Source organism: Arvicola amphibius, chromosome 5, assembly GCF_903992535.2.
Source record: "Arvicola amphibius chromosome 5, mArvAmp1.2, whole genome shotgun sequence".
Taxonomy (NCBI): Eukaryota; Metazoa; Chordata; class Mammalia; order Rodentia; family Cricetidae; genus Arvicola; species Arvicola amphibius.
The window spans coordinates 147,135,213-147,162,845 of record NC_052051.1 but is presented as its reverse complement, the minus strand read 5'-3'; the positions used below and the strand labels follow the sequence as shown (position 1 = coordinate 147,162,845).

Below are 27,633 nucleotides of genomic sequence, written 5' to 3'. Positions count from 1 at the left end.
TATGTAGTGAGTGAGACCAGCCAAAGCTAGGCCATACAAGACCCTGTCTTAAAGGGAGAGGGGAGTTGGGGAGTTTGCCCCAGCAGTAGAGCATTTGAGTAGTGTGTTCAAAGCCCTGGGTTCAAAGCTCCTACTACCCAAAATAAACTCTTTTGGTGTGACTGTTTATAAATTTAATAGGCTGTGGTGTCCCCTTTTGGTGGGCAAATTTGCAATATTTGCTATATTGCTATATTACATTTCTGAAATACTAAAGATTCTTCATTGTGAATATTGAATTTAGGAGGACTTCACAGAAGGAATGAGGTTTTGAGAGAGACAGCAAAGCTTATGTTCTAATGTAATTTGATGGGCTGTGTTTTTGGACTCTGAAGTTAACATAAGAAAATAAAGGTTGAAGAGAAAAATAAATAAAAATGACAAAATTTATCTAATTGATAGCTCATGTCCAGATTATCTTCAATATGCACTTACTGATATTGTGTTTTATCCTTTGATTCAGGGGCGGGCTGCTAGCATAGATAGTAACCAGGAACCATTTGCTCACTGTGTCCCAGGGAACATACCTGGAACTTTTGAAGATGCAGTAAATGAACTTAAGCCTTCAGTTATAATTGGTAAGTGAAGCTGTTGATAAACAATCCTGTTATTTAGCTGCCTGCCATAACTGTCACATACGATTGCTAAAGTAAGTCAATGTATTTTACTTTGTTTTTAGCATATGCAGGTGGTCTCTTAGTGGGTTAGGGGACTGGGGTCAAGGCCCACTGGACAAACCCAATCCTGCTGCACCTATGTCCCCCATGTTAAGAGGTGCAGGACTTGTTCATAACTTGTACACACCCTACTGTACACTGTAGGTGGCTTCTTAAACCGTGTAAATGCCGTGTAAGAGGTCTTCAGCTGTATAGTGAGACAGAAAGGTCTGCACATGCTCAGCACATGCTCAGTCTGTTTCCTTCGGCATTTCCAGCCTATACTGAAAATGTACATTAATTGAATCTGTGTATGCAGAACCCCGCACATAAAAAAGGCCGACTCAAAGTAATATTTTTGGTGACTGCATAAAAATTTTATTTTACTTTATTTTATTTTATTTTTTTTCATTTGAGACAGGGTTTCACTGTATAGCTTTGGCTGTCCTGGAACTCACTCTGTAGACCATGCTGGCCTTGAACTCACAGAGATCTGCCTACCTCTAGCTCCCAGGTGTTAGGATTAAAGGCATGTGCTACCACTGCCAGGGCATAAAAATTTTAAGAGACAGAAGCTCAGGCTAGTTATGGTGATACACATTTGTACTCTAAACACTCTATAGAGACTAAGGCAAGATTATGAGTTCAAGGCCAATTTAGGCAGCATATTGAAACATTATCTAAAATCTAGAAAGGGGGCCAGCAAGGTGACTCAGCAGGTAAATGCTTGCTACTCACCTCTTAGTGTGTGTTGTGCCCCCAGGATCTACCTAGAAGGAGAGGACCATGGCATGGTGCCCCCTCAGTGCACATATAGACACAAAATAGATAAATGTAATTTTAAGTTTACATTTTAACTTCAACTGAAAACAAAACCGAAGCTGTTTTTCTCTCCTGTAGGCTGACTTTGAACTCCTGGGCTTCAGTGATTGTCCTGCCTGGGCCTCCCAAGGCACTGGGACTGCATGCCTGGCCCTTTACAGTGTTTTACTTTCAGGGTTGTTGCTGACTGTTGAATGCAGCCTTAAAAGGCCAAGGTCATTTGACAGCCTGTACCAGGAAAATCCAGTGCAGAGTGGACATTTCATTGGCAACAAAGTGAAACTTTGCAGGTGTTTTGTGAAGCTCACGTAGCGGACTCTGTGCTGACACAGACGGGATCCTCAGCACAGACACGGGCTGTTCCCTGTATAACTGTAGATTGGAGTTCACGGTCCTGCGTTTACTAGTTTTCATTTAGGAATGCTGTTTAATGTTGAAAAGTAAAACCTTCACAATGAGTTCCTGTGCTCAGAAATAACCCTAACCCTAACCCTAACCATGTCTGTGTTTTTTTATTAATAAGAACCCTTATTATTTTTAAGATTGAGAAGAAATCTTAAAAGGTTCTCTACTTCACTTCTCTCAAAACCCAATATGGAAACCAGAATGTATCCACTCATTGTTTCTCTCTAGAGCAGTGGTTCTCAACCTGTGGGTCAGGACCCCTGAAGCTGAAACTATGCCCACTGAATGACGTTGCATTTCCCCAGGCCCTGGCAGCTACTGTCTGACCTCCGAGGGTCTGTTTCTGGGCCCTCAGTGGTGTAGACTCTCACAGCACTGTCTCCTGTGCTGTCAGAATGGAGGACACAGTCATACGTTTAACAGTTTTTCCTAGAGCTCACTATGAATGCCAAAGAATAAATATTTAAGTGAAATTTTCAGCCAGCATTTCGTTGTTTTTCATATCTGAAACTGTCCCCGTAGTATTCTCTCATCATTATACAGAATCTTTGTACTGATATCTGTGGTTTTGTTATGGTAAATGTACTATAGGAACTTAGCAAGGACCGGTTTGTTATGCCTGTGCTGATGGCTCTTTTCCTTTATTTATTGCAGGAGTGGCAGGTGCTGGCCGGCTTTTTACTACTGGCGTAATCAAGGCCATGGCCTCTATCAATGAAAGGCCTATAATATTTGCATTAAGTAATCCAACAGCACAGGCTGAGTGCACAGCTGAAGAAGCATATACACTTACAGAGGTACTGTCAATGAAAAGCACACAAGTTGCTTATGTTTCATTAGCTTATTAGTTATACATTTGTACACGTATGGTTCATCAGTATTTAAGTGGCGATTGCAATGGGTCACCAAGTCTGACTCAGTTCTGAGAGCAGTGACGTCATAACTCTGCCTACCGTTCAGCTCGCCCACCTGCTGTGTGTCTTGTACTTCTGGATATTCTGAAACCAAATATGCTGCTTTTTTCTTGATTTTTTTCTTCTTATATAGAAACTATCCATTTTGATTTGCCTTCACTTAAGGTTTTTTTGTCCTATAGCCATCTTCCTGCCTGTCTGCGTCTATCTGGGATCATTTTCCTCCTCCCAGAAGAACTTTTGAAGGGTATCTTCACCCCACATGGAATTAACAGTTGGTAGTTGCTGCATCTCAGTGCTTTAAAAGCAAGTTTTTTTCTGTTTTTATTTTGTTATTTTCTGAATTTTTTTTTTGACATCATTGCTCTGGGTTTGAACATGGACCCCTGGGTGTGGTTTTCTTTTTTACTGGGACTGGCTTTTACTTTTCTATAAACTGATGGCTGTCTGGGCTGGGTTTCTCCCTCTCACCCAGACTGATAGTGAGTCTGTACTTTGGGGCCTTTGGCACTGTTGCTGTACTGTGTGTCAGTTACAGCACATGTATGTATGGATGGATGGATGGATGTGTGTGTACATAGGTACGTATGTGTGTGTACATGTATGTTGTGTATGTATATATGCATGTATTAGTGGACTTCCCCTGGTGTTTTGTGGGATGGTGTTTTAATCTCCACCAAGTAATCACTTCTTTCACTCTTGTAGATCAGAGTGAGGCCAGGAAGTGGAGCTTTTGTTTTTGTTTTCTTTCTCTTTTGTCTTATGAACCTATAGCCTTTGCAGATGTGTATATTTAGGTCAGCAAGCTACCTCTATGCTGTCTTCCTCGGCCCTAGGAGTGCACTTTATAGTTCTCTGTGCCTTGAGATGCCGAATTCTTACTTAATTTCTTCAATATATGAATGTTCATTAATATAATTGTTATGTTATAGTTGGGTGGTTTTTTTTGGTGATGATGGGCAGGGTGGTGGTGGTGGTGGTGGTGGCGGTGGCTTTTCAAGACAAGCTTTCTCTGTGTAGCCTTGGCTGTTGTGGAATTTTCACGTAGACCAGGCTGGCCTTGAACTCATAGAAACCACCTGCTTCTCCCTCCTGAGTGCTGAGATTAAAGGCGTGCATTACCACTACCTGGCTAGGTTATACACTTAATAAAGACTGTAATATGTCTTTATCATTCTCATTGCTAATAACTCACTGGTAATTTTGTTTATTTCATATCTTCCCAGATTATAGAGACCTTAGATATCAATTGTAAGCATCATATCTCTCAGAAGTAGAGTCTTTTAAAAATAATGATACAGGATGGCTCAGTGGCTGAAGGCTTTGCTGCTGGCCCTGACCACCTGAGTTCGGTTTCCAGACCACAGGGTGGAAGGAGAGAATCGACTCCCCCGAGTGGTCCTCTGGCCTCTCTGTGAGCCCAGCCAGGGGCTTGCACACCCCTCTAGGAAACAAATAAATGTTCCACATTATAAATAGTACTGTACCATCTCAAAAATTTAGAAGCATAATTATTTGTGTTTGTATGTGTGGGCACACATATGCCACATCGTGTGTGTTGGTCAGAGGACAGCTCGGTGGTCAGTTTCTGGGATCGTCAGGCTTGGCCGCCATCCTACTGGCCTCGGTTGTCATCTTAGTCCTTACTCCTTCCTCTGGCGTATCTTAGCTTTCTACCGAGTATCTTCTCCCTTTGTGATTTTTTTCTTTTTGTTATTTTTAAAGCAGACTCTGGCTTATGTAGCTCAGGCTTGGAACTTAATGCCCTCCTGCTGTACCGCCCCGTGCCTGGACTCCAGGACTGCACGGCCACTTCCAGCTGATGAAGTTTTCTGTCTTTGCGTTTCATTTCTTGAATTTGTAAATTATAGTTAAAGTTTCTGATTGTAACAAAATTTCCCTTTCTATAAATTCATTTTTATCAGCCCCCATTGGTAATTAGTTTTTAGTTCTCTTGTAAGTTTAGCTGTTTGCTGTGTGTCTGAGTGCTGGGTAGCATGGATGACAGGCTGTGACGGTCACTTGAGGTTCGGGCTCCTTTTCCCCTTCTCTAGTGGCTGCTAGGCTGGGCTTTGTGAACATCATCACTGGCACAGTCAGGACTAGGTTTCTGTCCTGTCCTCTGCGGGGCAGCTCTTCGGGTATAAACTGGGCCCTGAGGTGTTTGCTTAGAGCCTTTGTCTTTGTGCTCCCTGATGTGGCGCAGCTGTCCTGTGTTGGCGGGAGAGCTCTGCTGTTGAGTTCAGCAGTTGCCTTGAAGGCACTGTGGGTCTCGGAGCCTTCTTCCTCCCACTGGTGGCTGTGGTTACTCTGCTTCTTTTAAATCTCTATAAGACGTGCTTCTTCGCTGTCACTCGACCCTGGCACGACCCAGAATGTCACTGCCAAAGCAGAAGTTACAGAGTTGTTTGGGCTCAGTTTCATTGCAGATGGACCCAGTGTCCCTTCTACTTACTGTTACAGGGGCTGTCCTCTCAGCTCCTGCTGGTGTCACTATTCGGTTAGAAGAAATAAAAATAAATAGTTCTTGTGACATCCGTTTCTAGTAGGTAGAATGATTTTAAACCTATAATATTGATTGAATCCTTTCTTTTCAAGTCAGTCATAAATCAACGTAAAGAGTTTTTTTTTTTTGTTTTTTGTTTTTTGTTTTTTTTTTTTTTTTTTTTTTTATGGTCTCCCTTTTCTGTCCTCCACAAGCACCAGGCATGCACACGGTACACAGACATACAAGCAGGCAAAACACCTATACACATAAAATTTTAAATTTTTAAAAAAATTATTCTCCTTAATCTTTTACCAAAATATAGTATTATTGTTAGCTTGTTTGCTTATCTATCAGTTTTGAATTAAATTGATGACTGTTGTTCCCCAAAGTAAGCCATTCTTACACAATGAATATTAGGCTCAGATCTAATATAGCATTAGCTCTGACATTTTCAAAATAAAGAAATATACAACATTATATATATGTGTGTGTTGTGTACATGTACATATATATAATGTTTTACAAAGTACCAAATTAATAAAAATTTGAGAATTTTATTTTTGAATAATATTAATGAACTTAATACACATTTTTGGAAAGAACCAAAATTCTCCAAAGAGAATAGTTTGATAAACTATAATCAGTCAGTTTTAAGATGCAGATTATAGGTCAGGGAGATGGTTTAGCAGGTAAAGGCACTTACCACCAAGACTAGTGTTTCGAATTCAGTTCGCATATCCCATGTGGATGGAGAGAACAAACTTTCACACATCATCCGCTTACCTTATCATGTAAACAAGCACCACCACACACGTGTGAAAAAAACTTGACATTGAAGAGAATGAGTCATAGCTTATATAAATTCTTTTTCATTGTCAAACAAAACAGTGGTGTTAAAGTTTTGTATTTGCCTCTTAAGTTTTTAGTGCTCCTCCTCTTAGGGGAGAAAGGCTGTCTGCGGCTCAGAGAGAAGAATCCTTCCTTTTCTGTGCAGATGGGGCTTCAGTGTTGTCTGGGCTGCCCTCCAGCGCTGTTACCTTCTCATCTGCCTCCTAAGCCATTGGGATTACAGGAGGAAATCGTCTGAACCGTGTCTTCATGCTTTAATAGCTAGTTAAAACTGGACCGCGGCTGTTGTGAAATCTGACCATATTATGCTGTGCATGAGGAACATCAGTAACTGAAGAATAAGTGGAAATGACTTAGCATATGAAATTGAACATCCGAGATGCTGACCTGTGCCCTTATCGTAGTTAGCGTGCTCTCACACTTAAACTTTCTATCATGTAATGAAATTTTGAATTTGTACCATTTTGAAATTGTGTCACTAAAGTAAAACAATATAACATAGCCCTTCATATTGACCAACATTTACTATAAAGACTTAGTATTAGGGCTTGGGAGCATAGCCCAGTTGGTACAGTGCTTACCTAACATGCATGAAACGGCTGGCTAGATCCCCAGTATTGCCGTAGCCAGGAGTTGTGATATGTGCCTATAATCCTACCACTCTAAAGATGGAGACAGCTGTTGAGTGCTATTTCAGTTTTCTGTGGATCATGCTTTAACCTAACCTAACTGGGTGTTTAAACATGACAACATTAGCTGTTCTTGAACATTCCAAGATAGGTTGCCCTGTATGAGTGCTATTGTGCGGCTTTTGCTCTTTGATTTTGGTGGGACAAAGGGAATAATACTGTAAACAGTTTTTGTGAATTAAATGTATGCCCCTTTCGATCATATGAGCATCTGCTTGACCTTGGAGATGCAGAGAGCTCCACCAGCATCTCTTGTCTCTATAGACATGGCGCTAATATCGGATAGAGAAAGAGTGGGGGAGGCTTACTTTTCCTTAACGAGGCAGCATGCAAGTTTGCGCTCTTACAGTATTGTGATTATATCATTCGCCCACATTATAAACTTGGAGGGGGCTATCATGCCATAATAGAAAAAACATTGGATTTATATTTATAAAAATTTGGATTCAAGTTTAATTGCTACAAATTTTATACACAGTCTTTACAAAGTCTTGAAAATGGCAAATCCTTAATTTCTGCTTTGCTTTGTTTGTTCTTTTAATCAATGAGTGGAAGATGGTAGCAGGCAAACCAGGTTTTCAGGTAAAGGTAAAGAAACTAAGCAGTGCATAAGGCACCAACCTCAGAGCTAGCTGAACTGATGGGCCGCGAGTGGTAGCAAATTAATTCTGCTATTTGCCTCTTCATTATGAGGAGCACGTCAGTCTTTATTATCCGAGATGCTGTTTATTACCGGTTTTAATTTTATAAAGGAAGTAGAGTGTTAGGGTTTAAAGAATTAAATGAATTTTTTCAACTTTATTTGCCTATATGCTATGTACAAAACAAGTCTCGTTCTAATTAAAGAATTTAGGTTAAAGGATTATATTATGTAGTAAATGATTTCTTGTTTCCAGGTAATTTAGTACTCTCACTTAAATGTAAGACTTAATCTTTCATGAATTTGCCAGAAAAATTGAGATTATGTCATCTTAACAGGGCAGGTGTTTGTTTGCCAGTGGCAGCCCGTTTGAGCCGGTGCAACTTCAGGATGGACGAGTCTTCACCCCGGGGCAAGGAAACAATGCCTATATTTTCCCAGGTAAATGCTCTCATGACTGATGTTATAGATCCATCGTTAATTTCCTAAAACAAAATTCAGGGAGCTGGCTAATAGCACTGACTGATTTTCAGAGAACCCTAGTTCAATTCCCAGCACCCATATAGAAACTCAAGGTTATTTGTAGATCCAGCTCCGGGGTTCTGATGGCCTTACCTGACTTTTGCCAGCATTGCTTGAAAGTGGTGCAGAGACATACATGCAGACAAAATATCCAGACACATGAAATAATAATGATGATGATGATGATGATGATAAACATTTTCATGGAATTATTTAGAATTAGAGGCAGGCGGATCTCTGTGAGTTCGAGGCCAGCCTGGTCTACAAGAGCTAGCTCCAGGACAGGCTCTAAAAAAGCTGCAGAGAAACCCTGTCTCGAAAAACCAAAAAAAAAAAAAAAAAAAAAGAAAAAAAAAAAAAAATTTAAGGTTGACATAACCAATAGTATTCACAGAAATATGATATTTACCGGGAAACAAGGAATTCGGTAATTCTAACTTGCTCTGTTTTCTATGATTCATACGGTTAGACTTTATTACAGAGATGAAGTCGTACATGTGTCATGAAAGCACAGAGGAGCAGAGGTTACTGTGTTCAGCTCTGTTGGTACTTTCAGCACGCTCTGATTGTAACTGCTGTTGGGTTTGCCCTTTTTCTGGTGGATACAATCAAGTGTATCCCATTGGCGTGGTTCTCCTAAACCGTCTGTAGATGTGAACTTCCTCTGAGCCATCGGCAATACCACACACGTTCCTTCGGATTCTTACCTTCCTACTGTCCAGTGTGTCTTCTTCTCCTGAGTCATTACCTTTACCTTACACAGCAAAGGGGTGTATTAGAAGGTTACAGTTTGTGTCTGTGGTGTATGCGCGTATGTGTATGGGTGTGTGTGCACAGAGGCAGGAGGATGACATCAGTATCCTTTACTGCTCTCTGCCTTATTCCTCTGAGACGTGATCTCTTCCTGCACCTGGAGTTCCAGCTGACAACCCCAGCATCCTGTCTCTGTGCCCGCAAACCAGTGCTGGGGTTACAAGAGCACAGGGCCATGCCTGGCCTTTTTACTGGCCTTTTTTTTTTTGGGTACTGGGGCCCAAACTCTGGTCCTCATGGCTGTACAACAAGCCCTCTGAATCACCGAGCTGTGTCTTCAGAGACAGTTATCAGCAAATGTTTAGCTTTTATCATATTCCACCGCAGTGTTGGTTAGTGGCTACTGTACATTGTGCAAAGTTTTTCAGCAAGTGTGTGGTGTTTGTTAGTGTCCATGTTTTGTCTGGATTGAGTTTGAGTCTTCAAAATCACGATTATAAAACTCTTGATTACATAATTAGTATTCAGCAACTAGAGTGTGATTTGTTAGGTGCGGAATTCATTGTCATTGCATTTTTCTATATCAGGTACAACGCCCCTTGCCTCTTTCAGTTTCTTGAGAGACCATCTCACCTTTAGGCAAGTTCAGCAGTCCTCTCTCTGCGGGTTCTTCATGTCCAGTTTATGCAACAGTCCAGGCAAGAGGAGTTTCTTGCCCAAATGGCTATCAAAGTCCATAAGGAGCCTCTTTGATGCCCATCCTCCTCTGGAAGTAGCTGGTGCTGCCAGGAGCAGATGTGTCTCATTGTCATGAAAAACCCTAAGTTATTAAAACATTAAATGCCATATTCTGTAGTCTTTGAAAGATATGAAGAATGCCTATTTAACTGAAATATATCTCTACATATCTAGAAAATCTAACATGACTACAAATTTGACTATTATTGATGATAATCCATTAACAACCTATATTTCATAATTATACATTACATTTTTAAATGAACTACACAATTACAATACCGTAATCAAGATCAGAAATACATATACATATAACAAAATTGACCTTAAACTTGTATCAATAAACCAAGATTCATACCAATGCAAATTATTCATATCTATATCATATAATTACTTCCTGTCAACTATTGCTAATGCAGCTTTCTGACCCAAAGTTAATATTCAATTAACACAAGTGCAGACTTGGGGTTTACAGTGTGATTGGATATCCCCCAATACTAGAGAAAGGACAATAATGACATCTTGTCCAGGTATGACTCCCCTTCTGAATGGCCACCCACACTGGGCTGAAACCCTACATTACAGGACTGGCCCTGGGAGTCGATTGTGGTTTATAATCATGGGTGGCCTAGAAAACTTGAGCCTTTGCTCTGCACTGTCAGTGCCTGGCAGAAGCAAACAGATGTCTCTGAAAGCACATCAGTCCTCAAGTTGTTTTTCTAAAGAAATGAACAAATGCAGCTCTTGTTTGGAAGGAAAAGAGAGACCTGTGCAAATCCCTAAAACACCAGCAGATGCCACAGGACAAGATGACATGTTTGGGCCCACAGGAAGACAAGTGCTAAACACAAACGTGTGTTACTTCATAGCAATAAAGGCAAAGCTTCTGAATTTAGTCAAAATCATTCACTTCTCGAATTGAGTGACAGTAATAATCTAATGGATGCATGAAGATTAGACCAAAGCAAATAACTGGAGGGCACCGCAGAAGAAACTATGAATGAAGCAGGCAAAAGGGAAAATACGGAAAAGTAAGGGCTAGACCTTTGTCATTATTAAACCCTGGAAGAGAGTGAGAGTGGAGTGGAGCAGAGGCAGCATTGCAGGCTGCATGGCCAAGGATGCCTTCCAGCGCAGCTCCGGAAAGCCTCCGTGGGTTAGACAAGATGTCCATATCTAAGACCCTCACTGTAAAGGGTCGGAAAGGCCCAAGAAAGAGAAATCATGACAGCAGCTGGCGCAGCTGTGGGAGCAACATTTGATTTCTCAGTATCGCCGAGGGCCAAGAGGACAGGAGTGATCTCTACTTGCTGCTTGTTGGAAATACTTGCCAGCCTAGAATTCATTACACAGTGACAGTTTCTCACAAGAATTAGGGCAAAATGGAGACATTACAGTAGTACAGAGAACTCACTGCCTGCTTATTTGTATGAAACAAAAAGACAGAAAGTCTTGTTCCTTAGACCAATGGGGAACTGTCCCAGGAACTCGGAGATCTAGGAGGAAGAAGAACAAAGCGTGCTGCGCATGGACAGACAGACAGCAGGACGGGGACACAGTACTCCAGAAGATGTGTAGACGTAGTGGACAACGGTGCTTGTCCAGTGAAATAAACCTGACCTGTCAGGGATTTTCCTTATCTGGCAGGAAGATAAATTTTAAACTAATGGGAACTTGTGGTGAGGACACACGCTGTGAATTTGAGGATGGTCACCAAGATGCTAGGAAACCTGCCATTTCCAGACAGGAAATAGTGGGGGTAAAATGCAACAGTTAAAGAACAGAACAAAAAGCAGTGGGGGAAAAAAGAAATCATAGACTGAGCAAGACAAACACAAGACAAAGCACTAGCTTTAGCCTCAGACCCTTAAATGTCTACATTACAGTGAGCTGGACCGCTAACAGGGAAGGGGGAGAGAAGGGCATTAAACTTTGGGGCCTAGAGATGGCTCACAGCAGCTGCTCTTCCAGAGTCATCTAAGAAAAGTCTCTCGTAAAAAAAAATTTAAAAAAAAATTTTAAAAAAAAAATGATTGCTGTCATAAGAGACCAAAGCAGTGTTTAAACAAAAATGGACATCTTGAAAGAAAACAGGTCTGTGGGGAAAGTTTTTGAAAAAACTATAAATATCCTCATAGAAAGATTATATTTCAAAACAAGATAAAATTTCAAATTAGAAAACAACAAATTCTTGAAAATAAGTTGATAGCAGAAAAATTATAATAAAAAAGTTGAGGGAGACAGTTTAAAATGAATTTGGAACAGGAGATAGCAAATAAAGTTAGGTGTCATCTCTAGAGGTACAAGTTCAGAAAACAGAAATTTCAGAACGAAAGAAAAAAAAGCCCCCAGGGTAGGGGTGGGGAGTGTGGCATCAGAGACAAACATTTCTCCGAGTGGAAAGGCAGGGGCTCAGAGGGGCTCACCAAGGAGTGCCAGACACGGTGGGTTTGGAAACATACCCGAGACACAGTTACAAAGCCCCCCAGACAGACCCTGGGCCAAAGCTGGAAGCTAGGAGGTGCAGAGCTATTTTCAAACCGAGCCCAGAGGAGTGGAAATAGGTCAACACATATATTTTCAGTAATGTGGAGTTTCAAAAATAAAAAAAAATGTATTTCCCATCAGTTGTTTCTCAGAACAACTGGGGAAAATCTGTCCTGCTCAAAGGAAGAGTAACAAAAGACTAGGAAAGGGGGTTGAGTAAATGGACTCAAAGAAACACAGTCCCTAAATGATGGGGTGAAGAATCAGCTGAGCTAAGAGGGCTGCTGCGAAGATTTGTGCAGAAAATAAACGGGATGCTAGAATACAAGATCAGACAGTTAAGGAAGAGGTCCAAGGTAAAATAGTGTTAATTACTAAAGATCACGGTAACAGGGAAAACAGAACAGTAAACTTGGGGAAAGGAAAATTTATACCAAGAGGAAGTAGCCCCAGTATGACATGAACATGGCCGGTACTGAACAGCACTTAAAAAATCATAGTGTAGACCGCGAGTGTAGACCGGACCCAAATTAGGGTTTATCCATATTGGGAAGAGAGAGAAGCTTAGAAACAGGAGAGGGCAGGATGCTTGTGTTTGGTCAGGAGGAATCACAGCTCTCTGAAGCTCAAAAAACCTAAAGAAAGTAAAGCCTGTTTTTAAAGCTCAGAAATACTGAGGTAATCAGCTGAAGGAGCTGGCAGCAGCTGCTCCTGTGAAGTCGGGGCCAAGGTGGCCTGGGCCTGCTTTGTTGTTTGCTGCTGTCCTTAAATGTTAGAGAGTGTGTAGTTTTGTGTGACATTGGTGTTTTTCTGGGCTTGTCTGCCCAGTCTCCCGACCCTCCTCCCCCTTGTGTCTGTTTCCCTGCCTCTCTTTTGCTTGCTCTCATATTTTGGCACTAGGGTTTGAGGTAGGCCCTGACTCAAACCTGGAAGTATTTGCTATGTTAATAAAGGCAAAAAAAAAAATTGAGAAGGCCACTTAATTCTAAGGTGATTTTGTTAACAAATAAGAAATAGACATGACCAAAGATCATTTACTTTCATTTTAGTTTGGTTTTGCTTTCTCTTGGACTGTTTCGGTTAGGAGTTGATTACTGTTTATTTTTCTCAGTTTAGGAATTGAACCCTTCATAATCTGAAAAGTGACCATATTAAATCAGCTGTGTAATGTATATTCTAGGTGTGGCGTTAGCTGTTATTCTGTGTCAGACCCGGCACATCAGTGACAGTGTTTTCTTGGAAGCTGCAAAGGTAATGTTTTAAATATTGCTGATGTATAAAGTATGGGTTATAGAGGTGAATGGATCTTAGAACCACAGTGGGTTAAGTATCCTATGATGAAAAGGAAGTTAGCAATCCATTACTTTTTATTTTTCTACTTTTGTATTATGTTTACTTGTTAAAATCATAACTGTTCATATGTCTGATCATAAGCTGTGAATCAGTTCATATTTATAATACTTGTGCCTGTGTCTCGTGTGTGTATATATATGAAGGTGACATGGCACTCCCTCTGCTCTGCCCTGTGTCTCATGTGGTCTGGCATCTGAAGGTGATGCTGTGACAGTGGAGACAAACTGTCACTCCTCCCGCATTCTTCATGGAGCACCACACTCGAGCGGGAATTCTGAAGACCTCGCATTAATGCTCGTGCTGGTGTCTTTTCCTAGCTGTTACTGCGTGCAGCTTTGTGTGCAGAAGCAGAGTATACCATGAAGTCTTTAGATCTGGTTATTTATTGATTGCGTAGTGGTGAACAGAGTTGTTTCGGTTCTGTTGTGTTTGAATGGGGCTTTTTTATTTATTTTTTAAGACAGTCTCTCGCTGTGTAGTCCTAGCTAGCCTAAAACTCACAGTGTAAACAAGGCTGGCCTCCAACTCACAGGTCACTTGCTTCTGCCTCTGGGTGCTGAGATCAGTGTGTCCCACCATGCCCAGCTGTGATGAGCAGTTTTAATTTCTACATTGGTTTAGTGTAATCTTATAAGAATTAAAAATTCTGTTGTCTTTTTTGGTTTTCCAATGCTTTTTTCATTTTACTAGAGTCTTCTGTTTAAACAAAAATATGATACTGGTTTTTCTTTCAGGCACTGACAAGTCAGTTGACCGATGCAGAGCTAGCCCAAGGGAGGCTGTACCCATCACTTGCTAACATCCAGGAAGTTTCTGTTAACATCGCTATTAAAGTAAGTCATCTGTCCATCTTACATAAACTCTAATGACATTTTCTTGTCCAAGTCATACAAGTACATAAGTTCCTAATATTTAGAAGGAAATTTTATGTGATCCATGTTCTGATGTTTTTGTTAAAGAAGAGGTGTTGTAGCCTCGTCTGCTATGTCCAGTATGACAGTGAAGGAGACCACTGTGAATCACTGCAAGACTGAGCCCAGGCTGGTTGCACTCCTGGGAAGGAAGGGAATCTGTTGCCACTTCAGACTTTCCTTTTTAAGAGAAAAAAAAAATCAGGAAAATACGCATGGCTTTGTAGCCATAGGAACCTGCAACCCCTGACCATCTCCTTATAGCCCAGTGGCCAGAGAGTTCTATATCAGGTCAGGGCTATTGCGTGTTCCCCAGTTTGCCGCCAGTAACCCCTGCATCCGTGCATGACCAGCTGGGGCTCTTACCTAAAAAGGCTGACTTTTAGTCATTTTGTCAGCAGGATATGGGGGAAATGCCAATGTGAACTCCTATGCCCGGGCCTTTTAGCTCAGGGTAAAGCATAAGCTTCCGTTCCCTGGCACCCTGATGTTTTAGCCGCGCACTGTTCCCTGCAGTCTAGAAACTGTCCCACTTTCCCTTAAGGTTTTAGCTGCCTATTTGTTACCTGTACTTCGAGACAGCGTCCCGCCTTCCCTTCAAGAGTCTTGTCCCCTGTTGATGGGAGTTTTTTTCTTTTTCTTTTAAGGTTACTTTTATTTTATGGTTATGGGTGTTTTGTCTACATGTATATTAAATGTACCACATGGTTGTGGTGCCCAAGAAGGCCAGTAGAGGGCATCAGATCCCCTAGAACTGAAATTACAGGCAGTCATGAGTCACCGTATGGGTGCTGGGAACTGAAGCCCCCATACTTGGTGAGAGCATCAAGCGCTCCTAACTACTGAGCCCCAGAATTTCAAGTTTCTGTGTTACCATGTATTGTTATCTCAGTGGATGGGCCTAAGAAATTGAAGGACTTTTATTTAACTATTGTTATGATTTTTTTCCCACAGTTTTACATTTCAATCAAAAGTGAACATTTTCCTCCCTTTAAAAGAACGGCACTAAAAATACAAGACAAACATTTAGAGTTTACAAGGAACCGGCTTATTGCACTAGACAGCCTGTTTCGAATGGGAAAACTCTTGTTGACAGAGTCCAGGCCGAAGGACCAGGCTTTGGTCATGCGAGGCTTTATAGATTTGTGGTGGAGCCCAGAATTTGCTTTTCAAGTTCACCTATGGTGCTGGTGCTCCTGGTCTGAGGACTGTGTGTCCTATCAGTACCTCATGTGGTGTAGGAAGGAGGAACTGTCCAGAGCCAAGAACAGGAAGCTTCAAGCAGGGCGACTTGCATACACAAAGATTTGCAGAAAAGCTTTTTGGGGGTCAGGATTCGCTCTGAAGGCAGCAGATAGCCCCTGAAGGTGGAGTCGGCCTCACATACTTCAGGACAGTGGTTGATGCAGCTGTGCTTCTGGGTGTGTCTGCTTCTTTGTCAGTCCAATTCTTGTTTGGCACAGTCGTATTTAAAGTTGTGATTGCTCTTTGAGGCCGTTCTGATTAGGAGGTAGAGTCACCTAAACAACACACACAGCCTTTCAGCAGGGCTGTGGGAATGGTGACTGGAACATCACCTGCATGGAGATTAGCCACCGAGACTTTGATTTGCTTGTTGAATTTAAAGAAATACTCATAATTCTTTCCTACATCAAGAAAGGTGAAAGCCGGGCGGTGGTGGCGCACGCCTTTAATCCCAGCACTCGGGAGGCAGAGGCAGGCGGATCTCTGTGAGTTCGAGACCAGCCTGGTCTACAAGAGCTAGTTCCAGGACAGGCTCCAAAGCCACAGAGAAACCCTGTCTCGAAAAACCAAAAAAAAAAAAAAAAAAAAAAAAAAAAAAAAAGAAAGGTGACCAGAGGGCTGGAGAGATGGCTCAGAGGTTAAGAGCGCTGGCTGTTTTTCCAGAGGTCCTGAGTTCAATTCCCAGCAACCATCTGTAATGGATATCTGTCGCCCTCTTCTGGCGTGCAAGCATACATGGAGGCAGAATGTTGTATACATAATAAATAAATAAAAAAAATTTAAAAAAAAAGTGACCAGAACATCTGAGTTATCTTGAGATGACAGATAATTTTTATTATATCTTTCAAACTTTACATAGTTTTAAAATAATTTGAAACAAAGTAATATTATTTTATATTTTGGAAAAAGAAAAGTGCCATTCTTCTGTATTTGTGTCTGTGTGTTCTAATGCTATTTATTTCTCTGATAGGTTAACATTCAGAGCCTAAACAGTAATGGTGTTTATTTTCCAGGTTACAGAATACCTGTATGCTAATAAAATGGCTTTCCGATACCCAGAGCCCGAGGACAAGGCCAAGTACGTTAAAGAAAGAATATGGCGGAGTGATTATGTGTCCCTGCTCCCGGACGTGTACGATTGGCCAGAGTCTTCACTGAAGCCTCCTCAGATGACCGAATAGAAGCTGCCCCATTAAGACATTCCATGCTTCAGAGAACCACTATTTTTAGACAAAAAGATCATCTTCTCAGAGTTGCGGTGTCGCCTGTGCTTTATTCCTCCACACCACTTGCTTGGCATCTCTTTCTGTGAATCTCTCTCTCCTTGGGGACAGATGTGTTGACTATACTGCTAATGCCCACCAGTGCCCACAGTCCAGTACTGAGACCGCGTCAGTTCTAACGATTGTCGCCATTGTGCCCTTGTTGGAGCTGGCCACGGTCATCTTGCTGTTACATGAATGTATCCTCCACCTCCACTCAGCTCTTCCAGGGCTGTGGATCTGGGTACAGAGTATTGAGAAGAAGCCAAATTTTACCTAATTCCAAAGAAAACTTGTCAGTACTTAGAACTGTTCTTTTATATGTACTTCATTTTACTTTCGTGCTCTGAAATCCATTTGTAGTGTACAGATCTGGGGAAATAAGAAGAAAACTCCCCAATTTCCTGGACCTAAATCAAGGCTAACTAACATTATAGACGAGTGGGAGGAGCCCGTGCTGCCTTTAGACAAGCTGAAGAGTCACTTGCAACACTGTACAAAAATAAATACTACTTATTTAATAAAAGTAATACCTTACATTTGATTGTTTCAGTTACATTATCTTATTGATCAAACAAACCTAGGTTTGTTGATGCTGAAAACAGTTTGATTGTCTTCACGTCTAGTTGAGGGAGCGTCACCAACTAGCAGCTTACGACTCGTGTCATGTGACTTGGAAATCGTATCTGAAGGACTTGACTACATACAACCTACATCTTTTTCTTCCCGCCATGTTCTTTGCAGTCATTTGGGATTCTCCTATGACTCATTCCTTTGAGTATTGGTAGTGGCATCTTTCTCTGCTGAGAATGAGTAGTAGGTTTCCAAACTCAGTGGATATAAATAAAGTAGAATTAGACCAGGAAATGCCTTTTGTTTTCTCGAGGCAAGGTCTCCTTGTGTAACCCTGGCTGTCCTAGAACTAACTCTGTAGACCAGGCTGACCTAGAACTCACAAGAGATCCACCTGCAGAGTGCTAGGACTAAAGGTATGCACCACTCCACCTGGCAGGAAGTACCGCTTTTATCCCAGGAAGATGGCAAACGCTATATAAAGGCATCAGTGTTCACAGGTCACATATGGGGGATGCTGAAGGGCCTCTCTGAAGTGTTTTGAGAAGTAGCAGTGTGGCGGTGATGTTTGCCTGTCTAGATGCTTTGGGGGACAAAGCTCGCTTTTGTTATGAGACTGAAGCAAGGTGGCCTGGAACTCACTGTGTGTCCCTGGCTTGCTTCCAAATCCTGAGATCATAGTTACAAACCACCATGCCCTGCTCAGGACCGGAACTTAAAGATGCTCACCTGGAATGGTAGCGGTACAAAGCAGTTCATAGTTACATATCACAGGAAATACTTTATGCTCTCTGTTGGTGAAAAGGATCTTTTCAGCTTCCCGCTTAAAGAGATGGATTTAAAATTCTGATATCAAGACTGCTTAGTGTATACCAGACCTTGGGGTCACTCCACAGGACCACACCAAAAAAGAAGCAGACTTGAAATGGCTTTGGCATTTTAAGTATGGATAGATTGGTGGCTAATTTAACGTATGAGTAGTCAGACGTATGTTTAGCAAAATACGTCATAGTTTGATGCCTTTGAAGATGAAAGCGTATACAACCCTGGATCCAGCACTGAGGCAGGAGGACCTCAAATTCAAAGCCAGACTGGGCAGCATATCATCTGGTCTACAAAAATGAGCCCACAAAGTGAAAGCAAGATCGTTCCGTGGTTGTTAAGGCCTTTGTCCCCGAACCTTGACATTTAAATTTAGTTCCAGGACTCATGGAAAACCAACTTCCAAAAATGGTCCTCTAACACACATACACACCATAAATAAATTTAAGGAGACGCCTGAAGCGTCTCCCCACTCCTGCTACCCAGCATTCTGTTCTGTCTACTCTGCCTACCTAATTTTCTGTTCTCTTAAAGGGCCAAGGCAGTTTTCTTTATTAATAATGAAAGTAACACATAGACACTCCTCCATCACTTATAAAAGTCAATTATTGGATGTTAATTTAGATGTTTTTAATCTAAGAATGGGAGGCATCAAATTGAGGAAGAAGTATTTGGGCCTTCCATGGGGAATTTTGCCAAGCAAGAAGGTAATTACTTGGAAGAGTGGTAATGAATGGGCCCTTGCTCTGTGGAGTAGACGCGTTCCCAGTCACCAGTAGGAAAAGGGCACTGTTTTCTCTCTTAAGTTTACAGAGTGGGTAACTTGGTGAGGGAAGCTGATACATAAATATTAAATTCTAAAGGTCGCGTTAAACCCATTTTCCAAGGGTGGCTCCTAAACTACAAGTTTGCCTCCAAACCAATGTGACTCTTTTCAGTGGAGACTGTCCCCTCCCCACCCTCTCAGTGACCTCCGAGGGAGAGAACCCGGGGAAGGTGTCCTTTCAGCCGCACCCCAGGGTCCTCACAGTCACCACCGCACTGTGGGGCATCAGGGTCATCGGGATGGTTGACCCCGCCACTGTTGCTGCTGGTGCAGTTCTGGGTGGCATTCACAACCTTGCATTTCTTTTTTTAACTTATTTTTTATTAGTTTCCACACAACATATTTTGATCTTATTTCTCCTCCCCCAGATTCTCCCAGATTCCACCTCCTTACCTGCTTCGTGTTCTCTCCCTCTGTTTCTGCTTCTTCCTGGACAGAAAGGAGCAGGGCCGTGTCACCGGGTGTGTTGACACCCTCCAGGGCAGTCCCCAGGCCGAGGACTATGTCCAACACAACACAGACTCATGGTTTTCGTTTTTTTTTCTTTTTGTTTTGTTTTGTTTTGTTTTGTTTTGTCTTCCTCTTTGGCTGTTGAGATCTCATGTTTCTAATGATCTCACTGATGGTGCCCATGTTGTTGGTATAGAGAACTGGCTGGTGGTTTTGCATATGAGTACTGCCTGTCGCATGCTCTTTAGTGCCCAGACACTGTGTGCTTCGATATAAATGAAAAGGGTCAACTAAAATTCTGATACAGAATAGCCTTCATCTAATTTTATTTAATTGATACAGGATATTTTTTAAGCTAATAAGAAAACTTTGGATATAGTTTGTTCTATAAAAATATAATCTAGAATACTTTATTAAGCTCATAAAATCTAGTGGCCAGTGTGTATGTGTGGAACAGCAACTGTCCAATGGTTACATGGGCAGTTTTCTTTATTCTCTTGTCAAAGGACTTAATGGCCCTTTGGTTTTTCTCTTAAGTTACCGACTTCTGGAGAAGAGTTACTGATGGGATTCGGACTGATGTGTTCAGGAGTTCAGAGTGGAGCATTCCTCATTGCACCTACGGGGGATGGTGACAGAGTGCACAGAGCCTTGCCTTTAGGGGAAGTACAAATGTCCCTGTAGCTTTGTGTTTGGGGCTTTCTTGTGTTCTCCAGTTCGCCTAAACAGAATCAATCCTGGAGAGCATTTGCCATACTTGAGAACATCAATCCAAATCTCAGAACACCTTACTGGGGTTGCATTTTCAGAGAAGTCCTGCAGGGAACAGCAGCAGCAACCCATTCCCACTCAAGATGCACTGCAGTTGCTGACTGCACACGTGGGATGTGTTTGTTATCAACCAATGTGACTTGCCCTTTGTACGCGGTGTTAAAATGAGACTCACTAGCCAGGTGTGCTGCGAGCCTCTAATCCCCACACTTGGGAAGTAGGAGTGAAGGGTCAGGAGTTAAAGGGCCAGCTTCAACAAGAAATGGATGTCAAGGCCAGCCTGGGTTCCATGAGACCCAGCCTCAAAAGCCAAAACCTCTAAAGATGAACTAACGAGGAGATGAACTAAACATTTTAAATATTCAAGATAATTCAGCTATAGAAAACCACCCCATCTGAAGTCAGATATCTTAATATGGGGTAGAAGAAAGACAGTGGATGGGTTTTTGTTTTTCCTTTCAAATTTCAAGACATTCAGATGGTCCAAAGGAGGATATGCCTTGTGGAACTCTCGAATCTTTATTGGGACTTAAAGTAGTGCTTAGGTTTTAAAGTAATTGTGTCCTTCAGAGAGAAAAGGAAATGGCATATGTAGTTGATTTGTGTTGCATGCATGTTTAATTTTATATTCTATGTTTCCAGGAAGGAAATATGTCAAGTAAGTGTATCTTTGGCTAATTGATATTTCCCCAATAACTGAACTCTATTTTTTCTTCAATTAAAAATGTATGTGCAGTTTTGCTGCTTTAGACATTATTCCTACATTCCATACCCTATTTAGTCTTAGACTCTGAGACATGTTTCTGTATTCCTCTGTTTTCAAGACCTTTGTTTGCTTTCACTTGACTTTTTTATTTCTGTTTTTATTTGTTCTAGGGGCTGGACCATTGTAGCCCTAGTCAAACCTTACACTTGTGACTGAGCCGCCCCCCGTGCATGCCTGAAGAGTTTGCACACATTCTAGAAACATTATCTTCCCTTTCCCAAGTACTTCTAGAAAATCTTTGATTCTCATGTGACCATTGAATTGTCACCAGTGCATTTCATATACCCTTGGCAAATCACGACAGACTAACATGTGGCTGTGGTAGATTTGGCAAGTCTTGACACACTAACTCGTGGCTGTGCCTGCTCTGTGTCAGGCCTTCAAAGCATCTTGCCATTTATACCGGAGCACTGTGTTTCCGGCCCCGTATTACAAACAAGGACAGAGTCATAGGGACGTTGAAGAGACCATGGTGAGCAGCTGAGTTGGAACTTGGCTCCAACCCCTGTCAGTGAAGGGCCAGCCTCTGCAGCCAATTTTACCTGAGTGAGAATTCTCCAACTATTTGTACCAGATTAGTTTTGAGTCCTCTTGAGTGCATTTTACCAGTTCCTGTGATTTTTCCTTTGTCCCTACTTAACAATTCAAATGCACTACAAACCTCTTTATTAAGTATTGGATGTGTCTATTAAGGTTTTTAAATTTTGTTTTGCTTCGAATTTGATGGGTTACACAAAAGATTCTCAATAGCTGGTTCACTAGCAGCTCTTGATTTGGTAATACTCATAGACCCATCAGCTGCTCCACTCTTCTGCAAACCAGAGTCGGTGGCACCTGTCATTCACTCTGCGAATCTATTCCTATCGGCGTGTGCCTGGTGTATCACATGCGCACACACAGCTTCCATAAAGGAGGGATCCATGTGGAGGAAACCATATTTGCTCAACATCTGACAACATTTCTACCTGGTGTTTTTATTGTACTTTGCCTGATACGCTTTAAGATCAGCAGGAAGTAAAGCGTGATGTTGTTGTACCCGCTCAGTACTCTTCCCCAGCATCAGTCGCTGACTGGGAGAAACCACACATTGCACGTCATCGCTTAGCCTTTCTCACCACTGCGTTATGGTAAAATAATGGGCTAAGGCTTGTGGTGATTCCCCGGCGGGAAGACCAAGGGGATGCTCTGTGGAGAGCGTATCAGACACAGTCCTGAGACTGGTATAAAAACTTAATAATTATGTGAACTATTTTTCCCTTTTTGTGACATATTATTACTTGTAATGAGATGTGTTCTTATATTTTCTTATTAAAATTTTTCTTATGCATAAAAATGGCTGGTGACCTTTTTATTAATTAAATGTATTCAATTCTTTTACATCCTGACTGCAGTTTCCCCTCCCTCCTCTCCTTCTATTCCCTCACACACATTGCCCCCTACTACCTCTCCCCTGCTTCTGTTCAGGCTTCGCATGGGTATCAAAAACCATGGCATATCTAGTTGTTGTAGGACTAAGCTCCTCCCACTGTTTATAGCTGGATAGGCAACCCAGTATGTGGAATAGATTCCCAGAAGCCAGCCAGAGCATTGGGGACAGCCCCTGCTCCAGCTGCTGGGAGTCCCACAAGTAGACCGAGCTACACAACTGGGTGCCTTGTTTTTAAAGAACACAGGATACCTTTAAAACTTGGTATTATTGTGAGTTCCTCCTCTCCTCCTCCTCTTCCCTTGACCCCTTGGGCATTTGTTAGATTTAAATTCACACATAGAACATTACTTAGGCTCCTCATCTTTGCCCTTTATTTTCTCGTGTTCTGGGTCCCACTCTTTGTACCTCCCCATTTAGCCAAATTGCAATAGTAAAGGGAAACCGAACCCCATGCCAACACTTTTAGAAGAGAATGCGGACGTGATGATGAGCAGGTGTGTGCTGTAATGGACAGCACACACTGAGTGTTCACCGTATCAGCACTGTTCTAGGTGTCTGGCAAAATAGCTCACTTAGACTTCAGAACACTTAGGGGTGAAAAAAAAAATCACCAACTTCAAGAAGCCATTGCTGTTGTCTGGCGTGTCCCTGCCAGTGGATTTCTGGTACCCGTTCTCTCCAATCTCTGACATCCTCCTGCATCTTCGTGCTATGCAGATGCCTGGCGTCCATCTCACAGAGAAGGCTCAGAAGAGGGCACCCTGGGGCTCTCTCGCCATTGTTCTCACTGCTAACAACTCATCTAGGCTTGTGTTCTGTTGCGTAGAAATCATTACACAGAACATCAACCCCAGACAAGGCCACGCTGATCAGGATGGAACCAGATAAAAACAGAAGCACTTTGTAACCTTGTCTGTACCTAGATAAAACACAGGCATTGGTTGCTGAGACCACAAAAAAACAAAAAAACGATCAATCCACCCCCACCCCACCCCTACCCAGCACACCTAGTCAGAATGGTCAAGTGCTGATTCTTGGCAGATGGTTTGTTGAGACTAGCTGTCCTAGAAATTTCTCTGCTTCCTGACACCTCCAATCCTGAGCGAACCCCAACTTCAGTGGTCCTACAAGTTTACCTAACCTGATCCCCAGCTTGCAAGAGGTATAGTTACTCATTTTTAAAAATTTGTTAATGGAGTCTGGGGATCAAACCCTCATGCATGTGAGGTAAGTATCTGAGTTCAGCTCATAGCAATAACTTATTAAGACGGCCCCTACTTTCCAGCAGTATACATACTCCTTCACAAAACTAAGCAATGACCCAACTCGGTGAGCTACATATGCATCCTCGGGGCCTTTGACTAGAAGACACTGACAACCTTCATCCACACACACCTGAAAACAAACAAACACCTCCACCAGGACCGTGTGCTCTTTAGGCTCTGAGCTCGTTTCTGCTCAGTTCAAGAGTTCAGTGCTGTTGGGTCTGCTGTCTCGCTGGCCCTCGGTCCTCCCTCCGCAGTTCGCTCGCACCAGGATGCAAACTCACTTCTACTGTCCTCATTCTGAAAGTAGTGTTGGGAGGGCTCTTGGATCCTCTCCCTCTCAGGCCATGGCCCCCAAACAAAAGCTAGCAGAGAAATTTTGAACTAACTTCTTCCTGGCCTCAGTTCTCACCTTCCAGGCTCTGGCAGTCCTGACGTCACGCATGCTAAGCAAATGCTTTGCCACCCAGCTACAGCGCCATTCTTCGGCTGCTGTCTTGGCTCACCCCATCCAGGCCCTCACACCCATCCCACGCTCAGAGATCCTTCCGCTGCTAACCAAAGGCAAATTTAAATCCTCATAATCCCATATGCATGCCTACAGGTAATTTCTTCTGGCTTTTCTATTTGTTTTGGCCGGGGTGGGGGGAGGGCAGGAAAATGGTTAAGTCCAAGTAACAGAGCAGGTGCAGAAAGGAAGGCAAGGACTGCCAGCCTTGACCCAGGGACACATTTGCTTACATTTGGCCTCATCGTTCCTTCCCTCCTCCTCCTCTGTCGCTCTGTACACAGAAAGGTTATTTTCTGAATGATTGGGAGTGGGTTGCAGGCATGATGTTGGATCTCCAGAGCGGCCTCCACGCTCCCTGCACCCTCTGCCTGGAACTCTTGAGTTCACAGCATCTGCACCTCCTTCGGTTTTCGCCCACATCACTTCACAAAGACTTTCTCTGACTCACCCTCTAATAACTGCAGCTGAGACTCCCCAGCACCTCTCTCTAATTGTCTCCGCTATCTGATACAGTGATAATACTTATTTCATGTGTTTGTCTCTCCCCTCCTGAATAAGAATGCTATGAAAACCGGGCTTTTTTTCTTTCATGTTTTCAAAAACACCCGAGTTTCTCCCACAGCACTCTCCCGGCAAACTCCTGACCTCTGGTGTGTGTGGATTTCCCTTCATCCCCAGCAAGCGATGGTGCAGCCCTCAGGATCTCAGTTTTTCTTTCACTGTCTACCTGGAGACTTGGGTGTGGCAACCATGAGAATGCTTTCATCATGTCGGATTATGAGCCACAAGCACTACACTTTGAAATCGCCTTCCCTTTGAACTTGGAAGATGGGCTGCCTTTGGACTCTCTCAGCCAACAACTTACGGCAGCATGCAGCATATGGACTGCAGGCCCTTTCCTGAGAGTCGAGGACTGGCTCTTCTAAAGGGCAACATCAGTTCATGGCCTCCCAGTGGTCTTGCAGAACAAAACTATATCTCCACCTAATGTGCTTTCTTATTGAAACATTTCTTCCCTACCTGTCTCCTTCACGTTGGATCACATCTCCATCACATTTTGAAGGTTATCAAAGCCTTGCCGGCTCCCTCCCCACTTTGAACAAACATTTTTCCTAATATGTTACTTGCATGTTTAATTTTATCTTGTGTGTTTCTTGGAAGGCCAAGGCTAGCACAGGAGATGATTCTGGAAATGTGTCTGCAGATAAATACTAAAATGATGGGAATTATTGATGAGGTAATTAGAATTCTGCATTCTTTTTTTTTAAATTTATTATGTATATAGTGTTCTAGGCACCAGATCTCATTATAGATGGGTGTGAGCCATCATGTGGTTGCTGGGAATTGAACTCAGGACCTCCGGAATAGCAGTCAGTTCTCTTAACCTCTGAGCCATCTCTCCAGCCCAGAATTCTGCATTCTTAATACATACCATTTTCCCCCAGATTTAATGTCCCAACTTCAGCCAATACTATGAAATAACCTCAGCCAGTTTGCAAACATGCTCTTAATTAGGCACTTAAAATTTAATGACAATACCAAAACAATTGTAGGTGAGAAGGTTCAGCTACCCTCTACTTCATTATGACGAGGAATTAATGAAAATAAGTCTTAAAACAATTATATGTAAACACTCAATAGGCAAATATTCTATTACAAGCAGACTTATATTACTTGTCTGCCTTGGTTTTACAGGGTTGTCATAGCAAAATACCAGAGATGAATGATTAAACAATAGGAATTTGTTTTCTCATAGTTTAAAGGCTAAAGCTAAACCATCTTGGTTGGTTTCTGGTGAGGGTCCTCCTCCCGGCTTTTACAGTAGCTCCCCTATCCTTAGAAGACAATCCAAGGCCCAAAGGGGATGCTGGACATTGTCAGAAGTTAGATGATGGAGCTGAGCTCTAAGTTGTTTCCGTTAGAAGCCTGAAGAGTTTCCATAATCTGTTACGAGCCTCAACTCAGGCCAAACAGAGAGTTATAGCTTCAGTACAGAAAAGAATTTAAGAACCCATCAGTATGAAACAGAATTGGAGATTTTATTAGATACTTTAATACAGTATGGGTATGATGGTGTACACCTTAATCTCAATACTCAAAAGGCAGAGGTAGGTAGATCTCTGTGAATTCTCAGCCAGCTTGGTCTACATAGCACATTCCAGAACAGCCAGGGCTATATAGAGAAATCCTGTTTCAAAAAGAAAAGAAGGAAGAAAGGAAGGAAAGAAGAAAGAAAGAAAGAATTTTAATACAGGTTTTAAGCATGCGATGAGGGCTAAGAGAAAGCGGTGATCAGAAAGAGCATATACCATACTCAGATGTCAAGTGAGCTCAAGGGAGAGCTGCTATTACTGTGTTAGTGTTAGATATGTGTTCCATTTTGGTGGCTTTCAGGTTATATCTTTTTTTTTTTTTTTTTTTGGTTTTTCGAGACAGGGTTTCCCTGTAGTTTCTAGAGCCTGTCCTGGATCTAGCTCTTGTAGACCAGGCTGGCCTCGAACTCAGAGATCCACCTGCCTCTGCTGGGATTAAAGGCGTGCGCCACCACCGCCCGGCTTTCAGGTTATATCTTAAGAGGTTATTAAGAGGAGCCTGAGAGATGGCTCAGCAGTTAAGATCACTGGCTGTCATTCCAGAAGAGCTGGGTTCAGTTCCCAGGACCTACATGGTAGCTCAGAGCTCTCTGTAACTTCTAGACACCAAGGTACTGCATGTAAGTGGCACACAGGCATTCATGCAAATAAAACACCCATACCTGGTGCGGGAGAATTGTCTATATTCTGTCAATTATGTTTTAAATAAATGCTGATTGGCCAGTAGCCAGGAAGGAAGTATAGGCAGGACAACCAGACAGGAAGTAGAGGCGGGGAAATGAGAACAGGAATATTCTGGGAAGAAGGAAGCTTCCTTCCCAGTCATATTCAGACACCAAAGAAGCAGGATATGACCTGCCCCACTGGAAAAGGTACTGAACCATGTGGTTAACATAGATAAGAATAATGGGTTAATATAAGTTATAAGAGCTAATACGAAGCCTGAGCTAATGGGCCAATCCGTTTGTAACTTATGTAGACCTATGTGTGATTTTCTTTGGGGGCTTAGCGGCTGTGGGAACTGGTCAGGACATAAACCCCAACAAGCAGGTCTTCATGTTACACATACCCATAAGATAATTTTTTAAAAAGTTATTAAGCATGCTCACTTTGGCAGCACATATACTAAAATTGGAACAATACAGAGAAGACTAGCATGGTTCTTGTATAAGGATGATATGCAAATTAATGAAGTATTTAATATTTTTATACCCATAAGAGACCTAGTCCTTTCTAAAGAGAAACAAAAGAGGAGGGAGTTGGACATACAAAATGAAAGAAAGGTAAAAGAAAAACCAAATGGTAAATGTAGATTAATAAAAACAGGTTAAGTTATAAGAGTTATAAATCAAGG

The 27,633-nt window shown here is 42.2% G+C and overlaps 1 protein-coding gene and 1 non-coding gene across 2 annotated transcripts in view; both read left to right on the top strand.

Annotated features, from left to right (window-relative positions):
- Positions 1–17,120, top strand: part of Me2 (malic enzyme 2) — a 43,502-nt gene extending 26,382 nt beyond the window's left edge. Inside the window, exons 11-16 of the mRNA XM_038330494.1 lie at positions 503–617; positions 2,577–2,719; positions 7,841–7,943; positions 13,183–13,253; positions 14,090–14,188; positions 16,525–17,120. Coding sequence (XP_038186422.1) covers positions 503–617; positions 2,577–2,719; positions 7,841–7,943; positions 13,183–13,253; positions 14,090–14,188; positions 16,525–16,692 — 699 coding nt within the window. The 3' untranslated portion in view covers positions 16,693–17,120. The remainder of the gene's footprint in view (positions 1–502; positions 618–2,576; positions 2,720–7,840; positions 7,944–13,182; positions 13,254–14,089; positions 14,189–16,524) is intronic.
- Positions 17,121–27,380: 10,260 nt separating this feature from the next.
- LOC119816008 lies at positions 27,381–27,487 on the top strand. The gene has a single exon (XR_005285666.1). It is a non-coding gene; the product is annotated as a U6 spliceosomal RNA (small nuclear RNA).
- The last annotated feature ends 146 nt before the right edge of the window (positions 27,488–27,633 follow it).